Raw genomic sequence first — 23,800 nt, forward strand, 5'->3', positions numbered from 1 at the left:
GAAATCCTGATTAACTATATTCTTACATAGTTGCATGCCTACTGCTGTTGTTAATACTACAGGAGAATCCCGTTTCACTATACAGAAAAGGGAATACCTCTTCTAAAACAATCCTGTTCAGTATGGTTCACTGGCGGGTAAACAAAAAAAATAACATTTTTTTCTGCAGCTGATGAATCAACATGTTTATTTTAACATTAATTGAACTGATTTATCTATCCCAGCTCCAGTGATTGTGGGAGATTTTGCTGAATATGTTGTATGCTAAAATTTCCTTCCAGCTGTTCATCTGAACAGAATAAAAGTATTATACTTTGCTAGCTATTTAGCTTTTTGCAATAACGCATATGGAGGTTTTCACATTTGTGAGATTTTTCTATGTTTTGGATTTTGATAAATTAGATTTGCCATGTATTAGGCTTTGCAATGATTCAGTCCAGTGCAGAGTTAGGTTGCTGCCGGTTTGGCCTGGATCAGCCGAACCGGTAGTAGAGGCAGCGGGAGGCTCAGCCTACCCACCCGGATGCTTCTGTGCATGCAAAGAAGGTAGTAACAAAATTGGCATCCAACCTCTGGTCCAGAGATTCCATTTTCAGGAACAATTCAGTACTTTTTAAATTTTAAATGGGTCTCCTCTCTATAATATCTGAATAGTTGCACTGATCGAAGCATATGGTCAGAAGTTCAGGAATCTTATCCCAGATATGTTCCAGGTGTTTCCTGAAGGACATATATATGAGATTCCTCCAGCACCAGCAGCCATGCATCTTTCAACACTAGCCTCTATTTTTCTTAACTTGGCCTATTTCCTGTTTGCTAGGGAGTTATGGAAGAGCAACGTGTTCTGGATGGCGATAACGCCTACAACGCACACTTCGGGGAAAGCATGGCATCCCTTGGGGACATTGATGATGATGGATTTCCAGGTCAGTATATTTTCTTTTGCACCAGGTCTTGTTCTTTCTTGCTTTAGCAAGACAAATCTGGTATTTACAGAGTACATATAATAATATTGAACTATTATAATTATATGTATATAATTTGTTGATATAATAAAGAGACAAGTGCGCTGGGGGTTATTTTTGGCTTAAGAGTGATATTTGTTGTCTAGCATGTCCAAGGGCCTCATTTATGTGTAAGTAAAATAGGAAAGCGGGGGCTCCTTTTTAAAATCTCTGGTGTTGGAATTAATTTCTTTCAATACTGTACCTCAAATTTTTGAAAGAAGTTGATTTTTCCTAATGTAGTCTAAGTGGTCTAAAAGGGACAAACAGTAGTAAAGAGGAAAATAAGCAACTTCAAGCTGAATTGGATTAAAATATTGGGCAGTTCTTATAATGGGAACTGAATAGGGGAAAAAAAACAGGGACCATGGGGGGAAAAACTAGTTTAGAAATAATTTATACTTAACCCTGAATCTACCTTAACACATGCAACTAAAACTGGCTCCTGCTAATTAAATTATAGGAAGTTTTTTTTCTATTGATTAAAATTTCCAGTTGTGATTTTTAACCAACTTTGCAATGTGTTAATAAATACAATTTGAACTAGCTTAAATGATCTAATTGTATGTTGTCTAGACAAAATAAAACAACAAAAAACATACATTTAGATTGTATGTTGAATCCCATATCCAACCTAATTTACATTATCATAATGTTTTGAAGACCTGGACATTTTTTTATTGAAATTTTTAAAAAAAGCTTTTACAAATATTTACCTCCCCTCCCCACCTGAACCCATCTATCCCCCAACCTCCCCCCCCCCGACTTCCCAGAGCAAATACAGGGTATAAATCTTTAACAATCATATTCTAAAATAAACTAAAAGAAACTTAGCATCATCTTTCATTTGTGCTTTAACTCCTCTTTTGTTAAGCTAACTCTAAACAAATTATATCATTTCTTGCTTTTTCAGTCATAAGCTATCTGGAATTTCTTAGTCCCGTATTTATTTTGAATATAATCAATCTATCTTCTTGTATTTCTCGTCTGAATGATCTTTGAGATATGCTGATATTTTAGCCATCTCTGCTAAATTTGTTACTTTTAATGACCTGGACATTTTGAAAACGATTTGACAGAGATTATACTGTGCATTGGCTATGTGGTAGGGAATTATATTCTCTGTGCAACTAATAGATTTATCTACCATTACCTAAGATCTGCCTTGCAAGCAAGCCAAGATGGGTAAGTATTCTCCTGTGCATAATTGGTATTATTTATAGAAACTAAACACATGTTTTTATTAGGTGAAATTCAAATCTGAGGGTTTGTTTAACTTTAGAAATCCAGTGTTTATGAAATGAAGTAATATTCTGCAAATTTCATTGCCACTAAGCCAGTTGCTCCTACCTTTGTGTTAAAGAAGGTAGGCTGAAAAAAAAACTACTTTCAGAACTAGAAGAATTCACCTTCACTTCTTATATTGCTTGGCCTTTCGTAGATGTTGCCATTGGTGCTCCTAAAGAAGATGACTATGCAGGAGCAGTATATATTTATCATGGATACATTGGGGGCATCATTCCTCGATATTCCATGGTAAGTATTAAATCTTATAAGTATTTGCAAGAATATGGCAAGCTAAATTAGGACAGATCTAAAAGTTAGGTAGTGGCCTATTGCTTAAACGACCAGTTTCACACATGATTTAACTGAGTTATTGCTAAAAGCTTATACATAGGAATATTCTCAAGGAATGGTTAGAATCTGGTTAGAGAAGGGTCATCAGCAATCAAGGGGGGAGTTGGATTTAGTTCACTTGTGGCTACAGTAGTGATTCTCCTCTGATCCCTCTTTTCATCTCTCACTTGGTTTTGCAAGTCCTTCTCCTACAATAAAAAGAAATCAAGGCAAAAAAATATCCAAACTCCCAAGCCCAAAATAAACAGAAAAAAAAGAGAAAAGGGAAGGTCCATAAGCACATTGTTTTTTTAATTTTCATTTTAAAATCTCATGCTTGGCACCAATCTAGAAAGTGAGACTATGAATTTAAGTCCTGCCTTACCATGAAAGTCAGCTGGGTGATTTAGAGCCAATCACTTTTTTTCAATCCAATCCACCTCACACATTTGTTGTGGGGAAAATTGGAGGAAGAAGGTGTGTTAGATATGTTCGCTGCCTTGAGTTATTAGTAAAAATAATAAAGGTGGGTTATAAATGAAAATAAATAAATAACATGCCATAACAAGATTTTATGGGCTAAAATAAGGAAAACAACAACTTGATTTAATATCTATTCAACTATTTTCTTTCTGCCTTTCTAGAAAGTTTTTCTATTGATTTCATCTTAGATTCTTGGCTGTAATAGTGGAAGTTAAAACCAATTCTGCTACTTTTAATAAATATTGATTTTTCAGAATGTGTGTTACTAGATCACAATATGAGCCTATTGTCCCAAGCTGGTTAGTGTTGCATTTTTGCTTTTGAAAGGGCTTGGTAGGGGGGAATTTTTTTTAATCCAGCTGTTTAAATTACTGATCTAAATATTTTTCTTTGTTGCTGGGTGGGGTTTATGAGGGATGCTAAGTCAGAGGTTAATGATTGCCTCTGAGATCATTTGAGAAGTCTGCAGATGATTAGTTCTGCTGTTTGCTGACTGTTTTAGAATTCATTAACTCTCCTTTAAAACACAATAACATATGCTAAATTCCTTTTTATGATAGTTTGTGAAAGTGATAATTTGTGATGCATGGACAATTATTTCTGTCCATGGGGAGGAGAGTGGAAATATCAGAACGGATTCAGATGCATAATGTTAGTTTGGCTAAGGATATCTGCATGTAGAAGAGGAAATGTTTGCTTTCCCCCCACATTTGAGGCAATATTAGAATTTTATACAAAGTGAGATTAATATTGGCAAACAGTTAAAATAACCACTGAATCTTTTTTGGTTTTTAGAAAATGTTCTTGCCCATAAAGTTCCATTTTTCTCTTTGATCTCATTTTTTTCTTTCTCTTTTTTGCCTCAAGCTTCTGATGATTATATTATATTGCGTTGTCATTCTCTCATGGATAGGGCTGTAGGTCAGCCATTTACTTGCCTCACAAATCCTTCAAACACTTTTAGATGTTTAATTTGTAATGTCTGCCTACCTGGCATCTGTTGGAACCAGTAACATTAGGGTGAAAGATTTGGGCCTGGTTGCTGAACCATCCAGATGCTGTCGATTTTGTAAAACATTCTCCTTTCTTTCCTCCCTCCCTCCTTCGCTCCCTCCCTCCCCCTCTCTCTCTCTCACTCACACACACACACACACACACACACACACACTACACAACTGTTGCGTATTACGATGAAAGAGGCATTTAGTTACAGCTGCTGTGATAAAATTTTACAAAGCAAATGATACAGCAAATGATATAGCAAAATCCTGGGCATAGCAGAAATACCTTAAGAAGCTGGCAGATAATGGTCTCTATTAAATAAATACTATCAAGCTCAGTTTTCTGGCCCTTGGTTTCATTTGCAGCTCTCCAAGCTGTGTAGAATTATTCTCCAACCTGAATTCTAATAGCCTGCAGATGTCTGTGGGATAAGTATTGTATAGCTGTGTTCTTACCATCCTAATGGGGACCCCCTGCAAAATCCAAGCCACATTCTCTTGTGTAAATGTAATTTGAGGAATCTAGCTGCTTTCTGTTCATTTCCAAAAGTGACAACATTTTCTTTATAACTTTTTTTGGAATAGAAGATTTATAAGCTCCTTCTCCCGCTTTTATATCTGCAGTTTTTTCCCATTTCTCCCATCTGACAATGGGAGGGGCTATTGTTCTTTTTATTTAGAGTTCCATTTTGTGAGTGGAAAATGGATAAACTAAAACAAAAATTCAGAATGTTGCATTCCCATCTCTTACAAAGAAATATCAATCTCCTATAGAATGGACAATGTTCTCCAGTAAAATTCTTATATTTGTTTTGTGGATGAGCAGAGGCTTATTACACATGAACATCTGCATTGCAAGTTTTGGATGAATAGAATAGGAGTCAGAGACTAATGATTTCCTTGTAAAGATAGTTCCTGTATGTTTACATTTAAAAATATATTAATTGTCCTTATTTGTTCATCCTTGTAGCAAGACACTACTATTATTTTTCAACATAACTAACCTGTATAATCTAACAAGCCCATTAATTGTAATGTTATGGAACTAATGGTGAACTGCGAATCATCACCATTGGACAAGTAGGGAAGAAGAGTCAACAATTTGTTCAATGGGATATGGCCTCATTTTTTTCTGATTTATGCAATATAATACAGCCAGTATATGTCTGCTGAAAGAAACAAAAAATCTAGTACTTCTCAAACAAAGGAGGCTTAGTATTAGTGCATTAGAGACAGTTGTAATGCCCTAGTGGAGAGTAGAAAATTTTGCATCTTGACCCCATTGGTCAAGAAGAGAATTATTTTCAAGGAAAAAAAAGTCCAGTTGCCTTTTGAAGTAGCATTTTTGGGATACACTCAAAGCCTGCTCTGCCAGTTGGCCTGCCGTCTTGATGGAGAAATCTACGCTTGATGTGATTAATGGAGAGATTGTTAATAAAGATGCCAGCTCCACTCCATTTGTATACTGGTCCCTAACTTAATTAACTTTTGTTCATTTTTAATGTTGAATACTTTAATATTTTTGCTTGATAATGTTGTAAGCCATCAGAATTGCTTGGCATTGAGAGGGGCAACATACACATTAAATGAATAAATAAAATATGTATGATAGCATTGATATCAGTGTATATATGCCTTTGTATAAACCATCTTTCTCATTTGTATAATTTGGAGATAATACATGGTTCAGAACCAATCAGCTGAATTCTATCAATAGATAAATTTGCAGTGAATCTTATCAAGTATATAACACATAAATATTGTGTTTTTGATTGGTTTGATTGATTTAAGTTCTGAATTGCTTGTTGCAGAGGATATCTGGAAAAAAGTTAAGTCCATGGTTGCAGATGTTTGGCCAGTCCATTTCTGGAGAAGTTGATATGGATGGAAATGGTTATCCAGGTAGGCTATAACAGTCAGTTTAATAGAAAAAAAATGATAAAATTAATGGAGGAACTAAAGAATCAAAGATTCATATACTTTCATTTTCTTTCATTTTCATTATGTGCTTACTTAATACAATAAACATGTTTCAATGAATTTAGAGCAAAGGGAGAAGTTGGTTGGACTACACTAAGTTTGAAACAGATCTGAACCCAATAGTAGAAATCATGGAATGTAAATGACATGAACTTTAAAAAGATAAGCAGTAATTGTATATTCATAAATCATGAAACTTGATCTCCTAAGATCAATTCTGAGAAACATAGAAGCTATTCATATTGCAGCTGCATATGGTGAATTAAATTATGATAAACTTAATAACCAAACATTATTTAGATTATTCCTTTCTTGACATGAATCATTTGATGGGGATATTTTGTAATGAAAATATAGGACAGATTTGAACATATAGGTAACAACTTGGTGGCCTGGATTGCTGGAACTGGTAGCGACCCAGGCCTGCCATGTCCCTTAAATGGCGTCTATGGCGCTGCCCTCTTGGCTTTTCCTTCTGCACATCCACAGAGCAATTTTTATTGCACTGGTTTGTCATGCCTGCCCACTTGTCCTGCCTCACCTTCACCATGTGGATCCAGAGAACTGTCGCCTCCTGCCTACACACAGGTAAACAGCATTTATGCTAGCCTAGTCCCCCACCCCTCTGGCAGCAACTGGGGCTCCATCTGGTCAGCTGGTCAGCCAGATGGGAAAGTGGCAACTGAGCAGGCCAGACCGGCCTGGCCTCCAATGTCTGTTCAACTTAATAACCAAACATTATTTAGATTATTCCTTTCTTGACATGAATCATCGCGGCTCAGCCTCACCTTGCCCAGCTTCCTTCTGAAGTTAGCAAGCTGCGATTTGCCCCAGGGATGCTACAGAAGCCCAGGCTGGGCCGCTTTGTGTGGACTTGGTAGCAGAAAAGACCCCCAGTGCCCATTCCATCAAGCGGAGGTCCTTTCAAGTGGGCCGGAACTGGCCACGGGGTCGGGCAGGGAGCCTCCAACCATCTTCCACCATCCCGTTGCAGACACCCAGGATGGTCTCGACCTTCACCGCCTCCAAGCCTCCGCAATCTCCCTGCCATCCCACCGACCTGGGCACGCTCCCGGCTCTGCTGGGTGTTCACTCCTTCACACCCTGTTGCCACCCCGTTACTGGCTGCAGTTGGGCCTTTGGTGGCCCTGCTTTCTCTTGGTGCCCCTTCCCAGCCAGGAGATCCTTTGGGGCAGCCCCGTAGCTGTGGCCACATCTGGGAAGGCGCTGGGTCAGTCAGCAGCCCATGGGTCTATGCCATATGACCATTCCAGACAGGGCGTGGGGGGGCGGTGAGAAGGGGAGGTGGTGCCTGGTGCTTCCCTTTCAATCTGCGAAGCCGCAATTGATCCACTCAGCTCCCTGGGATGCTTTCCCAAATGGTCGCCAATTTATAAACACAAATTAACCATCATCTTTTAATGAGAATTTAAGAAGTTTTAGAAAAATTCTTATTGAAATGGAAAGTTTAAAAGAAGGTGGTTAATTTCTGTTTATAAAGATATGTGGGGGCGGAGCATGGGCTGCTGACTGACCCAGCACTCTCCTGGACACGGTCAGGGTGGCAGAGCTGACCTGGAGCACTCCCAGCCAGGATTTTTCAGAGTTTGATGGAGCGTCTGCTCCACGGCATTCCTGGGGTTGTACCCTATTTTGATGATGTGTTAATTGCGGCTAAACATCAAGCTGACCTCCATAAATTGTGTTTAGTTTTTTTTTAAGCAAAACTTTTTTATTTTCCATTTTCATAACATATAATCACATGTATACTATTACATAGCCAATATCATATTGTACTAATTATTAATTACATCAGTTCGTCTTGCCATCAACTCCCAGAAAAAAAAAAGAAATAAGAAAAATAAAAAAAACGAAAACCAATTATTGGCTCCTCCGCTCTCCATGCACCCTGTTTATGCCTTATCCACCTCTTTCTTCTGCCTGTCTCCTCCTCCTCCCTACTTCCTTTCTTCCCTCCTTCACCCTTTTCTACTCTACTTCTCCTTCCTTTCTCCTTCTCCTCTCTTCTCTTTCCACTCCTCCTTATTCTCCTCATCCTCCCCCCCTTGCCCTCTCTCCTATCCCTCTCTTCCTATCTTTCTTCTCTCCTCTACTTCCCACTCTTCCTCTCATTCACTTGGTGTATTTCAGCTTCTGATCAAACTCCATTCTGTGTTGATGGTATTTATACTTCCATTTCAATATACATAACATACCTTAGTTCTAAAGAGAAAATAAGAAGAAACAGTATACATGTACAATCATATTATTTTAAAACCTAACACCCCTCCTCAAGCCTAATATACTTCCCTCCCTCCCCCCCCAGCCCCGCCAACCTTCCCTCCCCTGACTTCCCAGAACCAATACACGGTATAAATCTTTAACAAAAACAGTTTAAAATATATTTGGAAAAAGAATAAGAAATTAATAACATCTTTAAATTGAACAGCTTCTCCTTGCTAGACTAACACTAAACAATTTATATCCTTCCTAATCTTAATCATACGCTATCTAAAATTTCTTAGTCCCATATTTATTTTGAGTATAATCAATCCATATTTTCCAGTCTCGTTTATATCTCTCGTTTGTGTAGTCCTTAAGATATGTAGATATTTTAGCCATCTCGGCTAGGTTTGTGACTTTCAATGTCCATTCTTGGATAAAATCTTCCTTCTTCCAGTATTGTGCCACCAACAATCTAGCTGCAGTTATCAAGTGCAAAATCAAATTAATCTCTACAGCTGTACAGTCAGTAATTATACCTAACAAAAATAACTGAGGGGTAAACTTTATCCTTTTTTAAAGAACATTTTGCATAATCCACTATATTTTTATCCAGAATGCCTTAACCTTTTTGCAGGTCCACCATATATGAAAATATGTAGCGTCCCTAGAATCACATCTCCAACACTTAGGTTGTAAATTCGGATACATAGAAGCCAACTTTTTAGGATCTAAATGCCATCTATAAAACATCTTGTAAAAGTTTTCTCTCAAGTTTTGGGCTTGTGTAAATTTTACGTTTCTTACCCAAATCCTTTCCCATGTATCCAGCATTATTGGTTCTTCAATATTTTGAGCCCACTTTATCATACAGTCTTTAACTAATTCTGTTTCAGAGTCCATCTGTATTAATACATTATATAGTCTTTTTATATGCATTAAACTTTTATCTCTTATTTGTTTAAGTAAATTATCCTCGACTTGCATAAAACCATTTTTTTAATCTATTTTCCACCTGGCCTGTAGCTGTCCATACTGGAACCATGTTTGGATTACCTTTTCCTCTTTTAATTCATCCAAGGATTTTAGTTGTAATACACCTCTTTCTAGGGTAAGAAGCTGTCTATAAGTAATTATATCCTGATTTTGTACTATGTTCATATTTTCTATTGCATGTCTAGGAATTGCCCACATGGGTATCTTATCATTTAATTTGTAATGATATTTTTTCCAGACCCGCAGTAGAGCATTCCTTAAAATATGACTTTTAAAATTCTTGTCTACTTTTTTGTTATATAGCAAGTAAGCATGCCAGCCATATATCAAATCATGCCCCTCGATATTAAGTATTCTATCATTTGTTAATCCAATCACTAATTACAGATAAAGCTACTGCGTCATAGTATAATTTTAAATTGGGTAATTTCAAATCTCCCCTCTCACGCACATCTTGCATTATTTTTAGTTTTACTTTCGGCTTCTTCTCTGCCCATACAAATTTATTAATACCCTTCTGCCATTCTAGCAGGTTCACATCTTTTTTAAGTATTGGTAGCATTTGGAAAAGAAATAAGAATTTAGGTAAAATATTCATTTTCACTGCTGCTATTCTTCCCAGCAAAGATAACTGTAATTTCTCCCATTTTTTCATCTCTGTCTGTATACTGTGCCAAAGTGGTTCATAATTATACTTGTAAAGCTTCCCATTTGAGATTGAGATATGAATTCCTAGGTATTTGACCTTTTTAACTATTTCACATCCTGTCATTCCTTCTAGGTCTTCCTTTTGTTTAGTATTCATATTTGTAGCTAATATCTTTGTTTTCCCTAAATTTATTTTAAATGCTGACACTTGACCATATTGATTAATCATATTCATTAAGACCTTACTAGATTCCAGCTGTTGGGTTAATATTATAACCAAATCATCTGCAAAAGCAGGTACTCTATATTCTTGCTGCCTAATCTTAATTCCCTGTAAGCCCTCCGAGCCCCGTATTTTATTCAACAGTTTTTCCAAAGTTATGATAAACAATAATGGGGACAAGAGACAATCCTGTCTTGTACCTTTTTCAATTTGAAAAGAATCTGTTAAACTTCCATTAACTATAATTTGAGCTCTTTGTTGTTGATATATTGCTTTGATTGTAAGAAATGTTCTCCTATTTGCATTTTTTGCAATATTTTCATCAGGAATTGCCAATTGACTCGGTCAAAGGCTTTCTCAGTGTCTAGAAATATGAGCACAGCAGGGATTTGGTTATTCTTTCCCAAATATTCTAGTCTATTAACAATTAATCTTACATTACTTCTCATTTGTCTCCCTTGAATAAAACCTGTTTGATCATTATAAATCAATTGTTGAATAACCAACATTAACCTATTTGCTAGTATTTTGGTAAAGATTTTATAATCTACATTAAGTAATGATATAGATCTATAATTTTTTGATTGGGTAATACCTTGATCTTCTTTGGGTATCAGGGATATAAAAGCTGTCTTCCAAGATGGGGGTACCTTGCCTTCCATTTGAATCTTATTAAATAATACCTTAAGAGGTTCTACCATTTCTAGTTGAAGATTTTCATAATAAACCGCTGTCAAGCCATCTGTACCCGGTGCCTTCCCTGCCTTTAACTGTTTGATTACCTGTAGAATTTCCCCTGAAGTTATTGGTTGATTCAATCTCTCCCTCTGCTCAGCTTTAACTATGAGTATTTTTTCTTTATCTAGGTATCTCTCTATATCTAGACCTTGAATTTTTATCGCCCTTGTACAATGCTATAAAGAATTCACGAAAGACCTTTTGAATCTCATCCTGTTGGTACATTTCTTTCCTTCTGTAGTGTAATTTCGCTACGTTATGAGTTTTTTGTTTTTTCCTAATCAGATATGCTAACCACCTACCAGATTTATTTGCATTACAGAAAGTGTTATGTTTTGCATATAACAGACTGGTAGCTACCTGGTCTGACATCAGCATATTAAATTGGTCTTTTAATAAGGTAATTGCTTCTTTAATCTTTTTATCTCCTGGTTTTAAAATTAACTCTTGCTCTTTCTTCCTAATTTCATCTTCTAGTTCAGTTCGCTTTTCCCCGTTTGTGACTATGTAGTCTATTTAGATTTATCAAAGCTCCTCTCATATACGCTTTACTTGCATCCCATACTATTTCCATAGATGTACCCTTATTCATATTAAATGCAAAGAATTATGTTAATAATTTTTTACATTCATTAATATATTTCTCATATCTAAATAAATTTTCATTCAATCTCCGGTCTTCAGACCTTCTTGCTTGCATCACACCTCCCAACTCCATCCAAACCGGATTATGATCTGATAAAACTCTGGCACATATCTTTGTCTTTTTACCCTAGAAAGCAAATCATTGGTAGTTAGTATGAAATCAATTCTAGAAAAGGATTGGTGTCTATCAGAAAAGAAGGTAAAATTGTATTCTTCTGCATTTCTTTCTCGCCAAATATCTCTCAGTTCAAAATCATCTATCATATCAAAAAAGGACCTAGGTAGTTTCGCTCGCATTTGAGTATTTGGTCAGGAAGCCTTCTTATCTTTCTTGGTATCCATAACACCGTTCCAGTCACCCAGTAGTATGCAGGACCTATAATCCCACTGTACTAATTTAGCATGGAGCTTTTTATAAAATCTGTCTTGTTGTTGGTTGGGAGCATATATTCCCAGTAGCAATGTCCTTTTCCCTTCTAGTACCAAATCTATTGCAATGTATCTTCCTTGGGGGTCTGCTTCAATTAATTCAGCTTTCATATCCTTCCTTAAGTAGATAACTATACCATTTTTCTTCTCTGAAGCAGTTGTCCAAGTCTTGTATTAATCAAGTATTTTTGATCAGTTGATCTAATGTGAGTTTCTTGCAGACAAATTATATCATTCTTGAACTGTTTAAGATAGTGATTTATTTTCTTCCTTTTCTGTGGGGAATTTAATCCATTAACGTTCCACATTAGGAACTTAGTTGTCATCTTTGGCTCCCTGAAGCTTTTTTAGAACCATCTGGACATCCTGGAATTTAATCTTTGGTCTGGCTCCTCCCACTGCTTCTAAACTGGTACCTGTAGCATCTTGACCGGTAACAGGTGTTTGTTGTGATTGTTGCTTCTTTAATTCTTGGTCCATTCATCTGGTAATCACACGGGTTTGTCTTTGTTCTTCGGCTCCTTGTACTTCTGAGAGAGAAAGTTGATCAAACCTTGTTGATACTTGTGTAGTTTGCTGTCTATCTTGTCCTTCTTGTTCTCTTTCTCTAAGTCCAGGTGGGGCGGAATGTCCAGCCTTCAATATATTGTTGTAAAAGTCTCGGGCCTTCCATATTGAATTAAGACGGTATCTTTGCCCCTGATAAATGAGTGCTAGACCGACTGGTGCATCCCATCTGAACTGTAGCTGACGATTTTTAAGCTCTTCAACTAAAAAAGCATAGTCTTTCCTAGATCTTAGCATTTGAGGTGGTATCTCCTTCAAAACAGTCACCTTCTGACCCCCAATTTGAAGCTTGGTTTTGTAAGACTCTTGCAATATCATATTTCTCATGTCTCTTGTAGCAAAGTATACCACAGTTGCTTCTGTCTGGCAAGCCAGGAGTTAACATGATAAACCTTTTCAATTTGCCATTCAAAATTCCCACCTGGACTTCCCATCAGATTATCGAAGGCTTCTGAGAGAATCTGTTTCAAATTTTCCTGGTTGTTTTCATGTAAACCTCTTATTTTTAATGCAAATTCCATTTGTCTATACTGTAACATAATAATTTCTTTTTCAGCCAAGTTAATATTGGCATCACTAATATCTTCTAATCTATCTTCAATTCCAGAGACATATTCTGATAGCAAATTAAAAAACCCCAACATGTCGTCCCTGATTTTCTGAACCCAAGTCTCAAGTTTATCAGACAGTTCTTTATGAGCGACAGATATCTCCTCCTTAATTTTTGTTTCCATAGCAACTGCGTGATTTTTAAAAGCTTCAGCCAGTTCTTTCTGAAAATTTTCTTTTGTTAACGGCTCCCCTGCAACAATTGGGGGGGAGTAATGACTGTAATTTCATACCAGGAGCGGGGGAGCTTCCCGCACTTTTTGAAACATTAGAAGAAGGAGGGGAACCTTCTGCCTAGAAGCCATTCCAAGTTTAATCTTCTTCAGCCAATTAATAAAACTATGCTGGCCGATTGTACAGCAATTGCTGTTTAGTTTAGTAATAAATCACTTCCTTTTCTTTGAAGTTTTAAGCTCCGTAGGAATTCAAAGTCCGACCAGTACTACGAAGCTGCTCTGCGCCATTTTGTATATCTCTTTAACAAGTAAGTTATCAGAAGGAATTCTTGTAAAAATGAAGCTAAGGATTAATACATACAATTAAAAGTTCGCGTGTATAGGCTCTGCTCATTCTGGATTCAGTAGATTAGATTTTGTGCTGAGGATGGGTGGATGCCTTTGTGCTGCGAATAAAAGAAGCAGGATTCTTGGCACGGAGAGAATTCTGCTGTCGGGTGCCCTTCCTCCCCTCCCAAATTTATGGTCTGGGAAAGTTAGTTGGTACGCTGCCCCAGCACAATTATCTCACCTTGTTCTTCTAAGCCCAAACAGCTTGTTTACTGTCTGAATTGCTGTTCAGACAGTTTAATGCAACCGAGAATCAGGAGCTGTTAAGAACAAGCTCCCTCAGGCAGCCCCCTCCCCCACCGGAAGTCCACAAATTGTGTTTAGTTTTAACACAATTTCGCAAAGTGGGGCTAAATCTGAAACTAGCCAAATGTAAAACGGGGGGTTTCCCAGGTGGAATTTTTAGGCTACTTAATAGATGAGAAGGGCCTGCATCCAACTCCATCTAAAATGGAAGCCCATTAGGAAAGCCCCCATGCCTAAGTGGAGTTGCAGGCTTTCTTGGGGTTGTTGAACTTCTATTCTGCCTTTTTGCCACATAAGGCCTCTGTGGCTGAGCCACTCCATCGCTTGCTGGACAATAATGCAACATGGAAGCGGGGAACCTAGGAGGCTCACGCTTTTGCATCTATAAAAGCACTGCTAACATCTAATGCACTTTTGGTACAGTATAGTGATCGCTTACCACTCACACGGGCCTGTGACACTTCCCCTTTTGGGATAGGAGCAGTGTTGAGCCATGTAATGCCCAATGGGACAGAGGCTCCTTTAGCTTATTACTCAAATAGTCTATCTGCTGCAGAACGGAACTACAGTCAGACAGATGAAGAGGCTCTGGCCATTGTTGCTGGAGTAAAGAGGTTTCATGAGTACCTCTATGGCCATTTTTTTTCAATTGGTGACAGACCATAAGTCCCTATTGGGCATACTGACCAGGGACAAACAGACCCCCCAGATTTTGTCACCAAGAAGGTTATGTTGGACCGAGTTTTTAGCAGCTTACAATTTCAATTAATCTACTGGCCAAGGAAGAACTTAGGGCATGCTGATGCACTTAGTCACTATCCACTGCCAACTCAGGAAACAGATCCTTCCCGGCAACTGTTGTAATGTTAATAGAGGAGCTGTCTTTTCCCATCTTCGCCATAGACATAGCCTGTCATTCAGCACGGGAGAAAACATTGTCCCCAGTGCTCGATTGGGTTATGCGAGGCTGGCCATTATATCCAGTTCCGCTGGGATTTCGGTCGTATCGCAACCAACAGCATGAGTTCTCAACACATGGGGAATGCCTCCTGTGGAGAAATCGGGTGGTCATTCCCCAAGGGTTGCAAGAGCCCATTCTGGCTACCCTAAATGATGGCCATTCAGGCATGGTCAGAATGAAGGCTTTAGGTAGGAGCTACGTATGGTGGACAGGCTCAATCAGGATATAGCGAACTGGATTGCTGCCTGCCAGCAATGTCAGAACTCATGGGCTGAGTTTAACCATTTAACTATGGCTGCCCTAGTTAAAAAATGGGAAAGCTCAAAGGCCCCTTGGTCACAAATCCATTTGGATTTTGCTGGCCTGTTCTATGGGCAAACTTTTCTGTAGTGGTTGATGCATATTCAAAATGGGTGGGAGTCGCTCTTATCGCATTGACCACATCAGAGGTGGTCATCAGGGTCCTGCTGAAACTTTTTGTGACACATGGGTATCCTGGCGTAGTTGTCTCTGATAATGGGCCACAGTTAACCTCCACCCATTTTCAGATGTATTTGGCCGAGCATGGCATTCGCCATGCTCAGGTGGCACGATTCCACCCCACGGGTAATGGCTTGGCGGAACGGGCCGTGTGGTCACTGAAAGAAACACTTACAAAATTTGGCCCAGGAGAGTGGGGGGGGGGAGAGTAGACAAGTACCTGTTAGCCCAGCACTCAAGCCCCTGCCCATTAACCAGCCAGAGTCCTGCAGAATTACTGATGGACTGAAATCTCCGCACTGACCTCGACAGACTGCACCCGAACTATGCCATGTCTAAACCTTTGGACTTTGACAACAGTGCCAGGGAATTTAAATCTGGGGACCTGGTTTATGCACAGAACTACAGGGCTGACCCTAAATGGCTACCAGAGCACATAATTGAAATAACTGGACCCTGTTCTTACAAGATTAGCTTAGAGGACAGACAAGTGTGGCACCGCCACATTAATCAGCTAAGGAGGCGCCGACTGAACCCGTTCAGTCCCCAGCCAGCCGACATGCCACAAAACCCAGTGGAAATTCCATCATCCGTTCCCGACAACCTTCCACCACACAACGAGCCACTAATTTCCCCGGCAGCCGGAGTGCAGGACTCACCTTCTTTAGAAGATCCACAGTTCGAGCCACCATCCTTTGCCAACGATCCCACTTGGCCGCGGGAAGTTCCTCCGACAGCCGAACAAACTCCAGCCGAATAAACTCCTGCTGTTGTTGAAGCTGTGCCAGGGCTGAGACAATCGGGACAACTGCGCAGGTGCCCAGCTTACCTACAAGAATATGCATGCGCCATCTGGAGGGAAAGAGTGTTGTATCCACTGTCTCACAGACGTGCCCACGCATAGGACATTTCTGATTGGCTGAGCTGTCGGCAGATTAAGCGGGAGAATACATGTCGCTGATTGGTTGCCATTTGACAGCCGCTCCTATATAAAGCGCTGTTCAACAGAGGTTCATTCTCTTGTTGCCGTTTGCTGTTCGTAGCCTGAGTTACTGGTTGTAATCCACTAAACGGATTTTGTTATTGTTAGCTGAGCTGTGTCACCTCAGCCCTTGTCCACCCAGTCACCCTCAAGAATACTGGCCATCCCCAAAGTTAGCTCTTGGAGGAAGGAGGCAGAGATGTCACCCACAGCTTGCTTTCCTACCTCCTTCCTCTGAGAGTTGCGGGCAGCACAGAAAATCAGGCTTCTTTGACAGCATCAAGCTGACCATGCCCACTCAGTCACATGCCTCCCATCTAGCCACGCCCACAGAATCAGTAGTAAAAAAATTGAAACCCACCCCTGTGTCTTACATATTGATATAAGAAGAATGCTCAGGAATGTATTATCCTGGAAAATTTTATTTCAGGAGAAGATCTTGATAAACATTGAATTGCTTTTATTTATTTGAATTTGTGGGGGCCAGGAATCATGCTTGTTCTAAATGCTATAAACTTTTTTTCCTAGATGTGACAGTTGGCGCCTTTATGTCAAACAATGTAGTTCTTCTAAGGTGAGTGCTCTTTATCTTGCTTCTTTTATAGTACTTGCTGTCCCCTGCTTGGCTTTAGAAGAAACAAACTTCTCCTAAGCGCTATATCCATAATTACATTTTCAAACTGAATTCCAAAAGTAATGACATTTGTTACTGCTTGCATAAACAATGGGAAGCTGATAATAGCAATTGTTTATTAATATTTTCGCTCTCAAAAAGGTTAAGACAGTGGTACTAGTACATCATAGTGTGCAAATAACAATAGCTCAAGAAACATGAGTGGGTTCATATGTTCCAGGCTGACAGCTTCTAATATTCCAAGTAAGAAGTACTGTACATTTATTGCCTGTATGTCCATCCCTCTCTCTGTCTCTTTCCTTTTAATGGACTTTTAGTGAGAAGAAAAAAGTAAAAGCAATGATAGGAAAATACTATCCTGGAAGTGACATCATCTGACTCTCCTTTAAATTTTCTGAGCAAGGCAGAAGGCTTGTACAAGAGAATTCTCATCTGAAAGTTTTGTATTGGTTTTCTATAAGAAAGGCTTTTCATACTTAATATTCTAATATCCTGCTTGTTACAGCTTGTTAATACCTCTGGTGGTAGCGCATAAGAAGTTATCGAAGAAATATAACGAATAAAGCTATTTCTGTTGAGGCATTTCTTTAAAACAACTGTTTAAAGACCATGCAATTTTGTCTAAATGGATGGTTTGAAACTGCAGAATTAGGAAAGGCAGCAATTATCTTTTTCTAAAACAAACAAACAAACAAAATATAATATGTGTCCATTGATTAGAGCCATGAATGGCGAACCTATGGCATACATGCCCAAAGCGGCATGTGAAGCTATGTCACCTGGCATGTCTAGTCTTGCCTTTACTATTCTGGGTTTCTGGCGTGCATGTTCACACAATGATCAGCTGTTGTTCACACATGTGGCAGTGCTGAATACGGTATGCACATGTGTGCCACACAGCTGATTGTTGGGTGCGGATGTGCATCAGAACCAGAAATTCAGCTTTTCCAGAGCACAATCCCTTTGAACAATGCGCAGTGCCAAACATTGGCTTGTGCATGCGTGCTGGCCAGTTAATCCTCAAGTGTGCATGTGTGCTAGAATCCACACATGGCTTTTGAGGAGCGTGACCCTGACAAGTGCATGTGCACATGTGACCTTTTCACCATCACTTGATTAGAGGAAACAGCTGTAGTTACATGGCCAGAAAATAATTAAAGTAGATTGATAATGCTGGGAAAAAATGAAGTGACATTTTTTCCCTGGGCATGTCCAACATCCACTGATTGTCATGTCTTGATCTGTTTAAACATTTCAGACATGCAGTTTCTCATTTTTGACACTTTTCCATGGCAAGCAATTTCATAAATTTGGTCATATTTATATAAATAATAGAGCTTAAAAGTTTGCAATCTTGTTTGAATATTTAATATTTCTGCATAAATATCAATTAAAACATGATCCTGCAAATTCAAAAACTGGATAAAGGGAACCAATTGAATAAATCAAAAACATTATACTTGTTCTGTACAAGCTATTACAGTCTGTGGATTGGGTCTTTTCTTAAATGAGTGTTTTATTTCTACATGATGTGGACTTTGTATTTCCCTAAAATAAATGGGGCCTCAGTTTTTTGATATCCCCTATCCCAAGAGAGTTAAGCTTAAGTAGATATTAGGTAAATGGGAAAAGAGTTTGCTTAATAGGTTAAGTTTAACATAGTAAAACCTGCATGATGTGGTATTTGTAATTCTTAATTGCTCATTAAATATGCATTACCTAGATCAGTGATGGGCAACCTTTTTGGCGTGGTATGTCAAAAATCGGCAAAAAATCGAGCATAACTCACGTTGTGTGTCACTTCGACAAAAACATAATTTTGCGCAATTTATAGTTTAAACTACAAAAATGTATAATTGCAATATATAATTGTATTTAATAAACCAAAAACAAATTATTTAACATACCTGCTTAGTAACTTCTTTGTTCATCAGTCGATTTCGTACGTTGCCCTTGATATTATTGAACTTGTTTGGGGTGCCGTGAACCAGGGCTGTGGAGTCGGCTGCTTCCAGCTCCACGTCCTCATCAACATGCCGCTCCAGCCCGCCCCTGCTATGAATATTCCTAGTGACGCGAGGGTGAAGAATATGAATATTCATAGCGGGGGCGGGCCGGAGCGGCATGTTGATGAGGACGTGGAGCTGGAAGCAGCAGACTCCACAGCCCTGCCGTGAACTGAGATAAGTGAGGGGGAGGGCGAATTCTTTAACTAACCAGGAGTAGACTCTCTGTGCCGGCCTGACTGGAGAGAGGCGCGCACTGTTCCCGCGCTCCTCTCCTGCGGGTCCTCCCTCGCCGCGCTGATGACGTGTGTGCGCACGGCACGCACGCCTTACCAGCAGCCCCTGCGCTCAGAAAGGGGCGGCGGCGATACAGTAAGTGAGTGTGGGCGGGGGAGATCACACGTCCCGCCTCCCCCGTTCCTCCAGCACAGATTCTTTCATCCTCGGCGGCCGTGCAGGAGCCGAGGATGAATCGCATGAAATCCTGTGCGTGTCACCCCAAATGGCTACGCGTGTCAGCACTGACACGCGTGTCATAGGTTCGCCATCACTGACCTAGATCAATTAGTGTCATTTTTGTAATTACACTATATTGCCAAAAGTATTCTCTCACAACTGAATCTGATTATTTGGATGGCTGAGCGAATACTTTTGGCAATATAGTGTATTTTACATTATACTTCATATAAAGTTAAAAAAAAATAAACTTTATTAAGACATAATGTGATACAGCTTAGTCATAAATATTAGAGAATCAGTGAGGACCAGGAGTAAGAAATCTAAATGTAAGTTTGCCCTCAGCCTGGAAGCTCAATGGATAATTGGAGTGGTCAGCCTCTCACAGACCAACCCAATTTATGAATTTGTTTCTGTCGGGGGAGGAGAGAAAGGACTGTCACGTACGATTGGCAAGATATCCTGAATGGAAGGAAGGATATATATCGAATAAATCTTATTTATCTAATAAACCAATATTGACATGTTCTTTAAATGTCTTTAGGCCATAGTGTTGCTTTTATGTGGACATGTAATTTCTAGAAAGAGAAGAAAGAGAAGATGGAGTTAAAGAGAATCATCAAGAATTCCCTCTCTTTTTATGAGATCAGCATAATTTTGTTTTGATCAGCAATTGTGATGAAAATTCTTTACTCAATTTTACAAATAATAGTGCCCTGAATGAATACTAAAATCAGCACATCAGCCTTCACTACTTTAAGCAAAATGCTTAATGGGGTAACAAATTTATATATTCATCCTGTTCCATCATATTCATATAAGCATATGCTTCATGGAGGCAAAAAGTTGACAATTTGAGAATAATATTCATATATGACTCCTCACCTGATTATGACCTTGAAAAACTGGTAATTCTCTCACATTTTGTCCTATATTCTAATGCCTCATGTCTCTTATTCTTTCAGTTTGCAAGCTTATATATAGCTCCCTGTTTTTTTAAAAAAAGTTTGAAGGCAAGATAGAAAGCTACAAAAATATAAATATTTTGTCTCATAAAATGTTACTATTGGGATTGTACAAGTGTGTGTGTGAATTTGTGTGCTTTGCTATTCTAGCCTAACTTGGTATGGAAAGAGAGACGAATATGTATAATTCAGGAAACAACTGTGTCCTGTTACAGATGGATAGACATTTAAAGTGTTGAGTGAAATTTTGGGCAGATTGAAGCATGAGAAAGGAAAGGAGAGGCAGCAAGAGATAATACCCCAAAACTGGGATGCAAGAATAGGTGTTGATTTGCTGAACAGCAAGCAATATGTCCTGAAGTTGGGGTCATAGGTTAGATGGATATCCCTGTGCCAGCTGGTTATACTGTGTTTCTTTTTGAAGCTGTTTATATTGTTGATGAAGAATTTTTGTAATTAACTTTAAAATAATGTTGCAAAAATATCAATTTTGCCATTGGTATTTTTTTCTTTTGTTGCCCTTGTTCAGGTGGTTCCCATTCCCAAATCTTTTCAATGTAATATGCTGATCCAATCCTGCATTTAAAAAAAATAGGAATCGATATCAGCTCTCTCACAATCATTTCATTTCAAATTAAGTGAAATGAATGAAGCAAATCTTTGGTTATATTTCCTTAAAAGGCATACCACAGGCAACAGTTCTTAGTGCATACTATAAATTTTAAACAAGCAATTGATTAATCTATTACCAGTTATAGAAATCACGGTACTTGTGATTTTATGCTCATATTTATGTACATGATTTTATGTATGTAGTGACTATGCAGCTGATTACAGATAGGTCAGTTACGACTGCAATGGAGTCTGTCCATTACATTTGGAAGACATGACAAATGTTAAATGAATTGGACTCTAAAGGGAGCAACGAGTTAGGAAAGCTTTGGAAAGCTTTTTTTTGTCTGTCTGACTGCCAGGAGGCATGGGGAAGAGGCCCAAGTACAGGGGGGATGGGAGGGGGAGAGAGGTGGGGTGCGCTGCCCAAGGGCAAATGACTGAGAGGACTCTTGTAACTTTGAAACAAGGTTGTATGTAGTTTTGGGGCATCTGTTGAACTTCAAATGGTCATTAATTGATCTGTCATACCTTGAGGACTATCTGTAATGTGAAACTCACTGAATGGCTCCATATGGAAAAAGGAATCACTGTTGAATTTAAGAATTTAATATGAATGTAACCATCTTATTCTCAGAAAAGCAGAAGTGAAAAAACCTACAACAGTTTCTAGTTAGCAAAAAGTAACATATTTCTCTCTCAAAATAATACTAGTATTATTACTATATGGCATAGTAATAAATTATAGTGAAACATTGAGATAATATTTCATTTCAAAAAAAGTAAATGTGTTTTGAGAAGAGCAATTGCTTGAATATGATTGGATTTTCTGGTCCTGGATTATAGTTTTATTCCTTCAGATGAATCTGTCTGATCTCTCTTAATCACTTTTAGAACCATTGCATGTAATTAACAGAATAAAACAGAGTTGGAAGGAATCTTGAGGGTATTCTAGTCCAACTCCCTGCTCAGTGAGGAAATCCTATAACATTTCAGACAAATAGCGGTCCAATCTCTTCTTAAAAAGTTCGAGTATTGGAGCACCCACAACTTCTGGAAGCAAGTCATTCCACTGATTTATTATTCTTACTGTCAGGATTTTTTTCTTTAATTCTAGGTTGGTTCTCTTCTTGATTGGTTTTCATCCATTGCTTTTTGTTCTTCCTTCAGGTGTGAAAATGGAGAATCAACATCTGTTGATTCAACACCTGTTTTTCTTTGTGGTAGATGTTAAATATTGGAATACTGCTAGCATGACACTCCAAGCCCTTTATTTTCATTACACTATACATACACAATGCCTGTAACTGTTCTTCATATGTTTTAGCATAATTTAATTCTTTGGGCTTCTAGGGTAGTTTTTATTTGGCTAGCATGAACTATGTTTCCGTATGGGTATTTTTTCATTTGTCCTATAATTACTGGGAAGTCTGGGTCAATAGTTGAAATGCTGGGCTTGTTGGCCAGCAGTGCATGTTTGAGAACCAAGCACCATGCGACAGGGTGAGTTCCTGTCCTGGCGCCAGCTCCTGCATGCAAATGTGGGTAGATAAATAGGTACCAATTTGGTGGGAAGATAATGTTCCAGGATATCATGCTGGTCACATGATCCAGAAATGTCTTTGGACAGCGCTGGTTCAATGGTCTTGAAATGGTGATGAACCCCACCATCTATAGTCAGCAACGACTAATGGAGTAAAATCCAGAAGGACTCATTTACCTTTACTTTTCACCTATAATTATTAAATATCTAATAGAAAAGCTTACTACTTTATTTGAATTTTTCTTATTCCAGTAATGCATCTTAATGGTACTAGTGTATCCAAAGTCCTGTCCTACCCTTCCCTCCTCCTCCTCCACTTTTGATTATTATAGGAAAAGTATTTCCTTTGGGGTTGGAATATTTGGGGAATAACTTATTATTTCCAGGACTAGTATTAAAGGTGATATCCTAAGCAAGTTTAAGAGTTCTCTTAAGTTAATTAAATAGGAGCTACTTTCCCCTAAACTTAAAAAGATCTATGATAATATGAAAAATAATGCAGTGTTTCTTTTTTTCTTACTGTTTTAAGATCACGACCTGTCATTACATTGGATATTTCAATTTTCCTGCCAGCATCCATTGACATCACAGCTCCTCAGTGTCATGATGGCTTACAACAAGTGAATTGTCTGAATATCACTGCTTGCTTTAGTTTCAAAGGCAAACAGGTTCCAGGACTGATAGGTGAGCTACTGTCTTGATATCTATTACTTTTTATCAATTCTAAACCAATATTCCTATGCTAAGAAGAATGCTCAGTAACTGGTTATTTAAAAATACTGTGGTTAATTCAGGAAGAGGAGCACATTATTGCCTTCATGCCTGATTTATATAATAACTCATCTACATATTATACCTTTTGAGATATGTTTAAGCAGAGGGGTCTGAGCATTTTGGAAACCTTCACCACATTATTATATTTAGTCAGAGTATTGTGGTAAAAATGATACCCATATCATAAGCTACTTACATTAAATCAGTGGTATTTTGTCATATCTTCTTTATAAGAGAGCTGATGAGAGAGCATCAAATCTTGCTAGCTCTGAAGTGTGTAATATTTAAGAGAATTAGCAAATAATTTGTTGTTTTAAGTACTTCATTCAGTAACCTGAGCTGGGGTACTTTACTTATCTATACAGATCAGACACTTTTTAATTATCACATTTTTCCTTTAAAGTCTCAATAT

At 38.4% G+C, this 23,800-nt stretch overlaps 1 protein-coding gene across 1 annotated transcript in view; it reads left to right on the forward strand.

The window, feature by feature from the left end:
- The window catches only part of ITGA9 (integrin subunit alpha 9), a 584,270-nt gene that overhangs the window by 125,535 nt on the left and 434,935 nt on the right, over positions 1 to 23,800 (forward strand). Inside the window, exons 10-14 of the mRNA XM_087713055.1 lie at positions 821 to 926; positions 2,446 to 2,540; positions 5,917 to 6,007; positions 16,927 to 16,972; positions 23,144 to 23,298. Of these exons, the coding sequence (XP_087569181.1) occupies positions 821 to 926; positions 2,446 to 2,540; positions 5,917 to 6,007; positions 16,927 to 16,972; positions 23,144 to 23,298 (493 nt within the window). The remainder of the gene's footprint in view (positions 1 to 820; positions 927 to 2,445; positions 2,541 to 5,916; positions 6,008 to 16,926; positions 16,973 to 23,143; positions 23,299 to 23,800) is intronic.

Source organism: Thamnophis sirtalis, unplaced genomic scaffold, assembly GCF_051295495.1.
Source record: "Thamnophis sirtalis isolate CommonGarterSnake01/CBP01778 unplaced genomic scaffold, rThaSir2_p1.2 scaffold_4, whole genome shotgun sequence".
Classification (NCBI taxonomy): domain Eukaryota; kingdom Metazoa; phylum Chordata; class Lepidosauria; order Squamata; family Natricidae; genus Thamnophis; species Thamnophis sirtalis.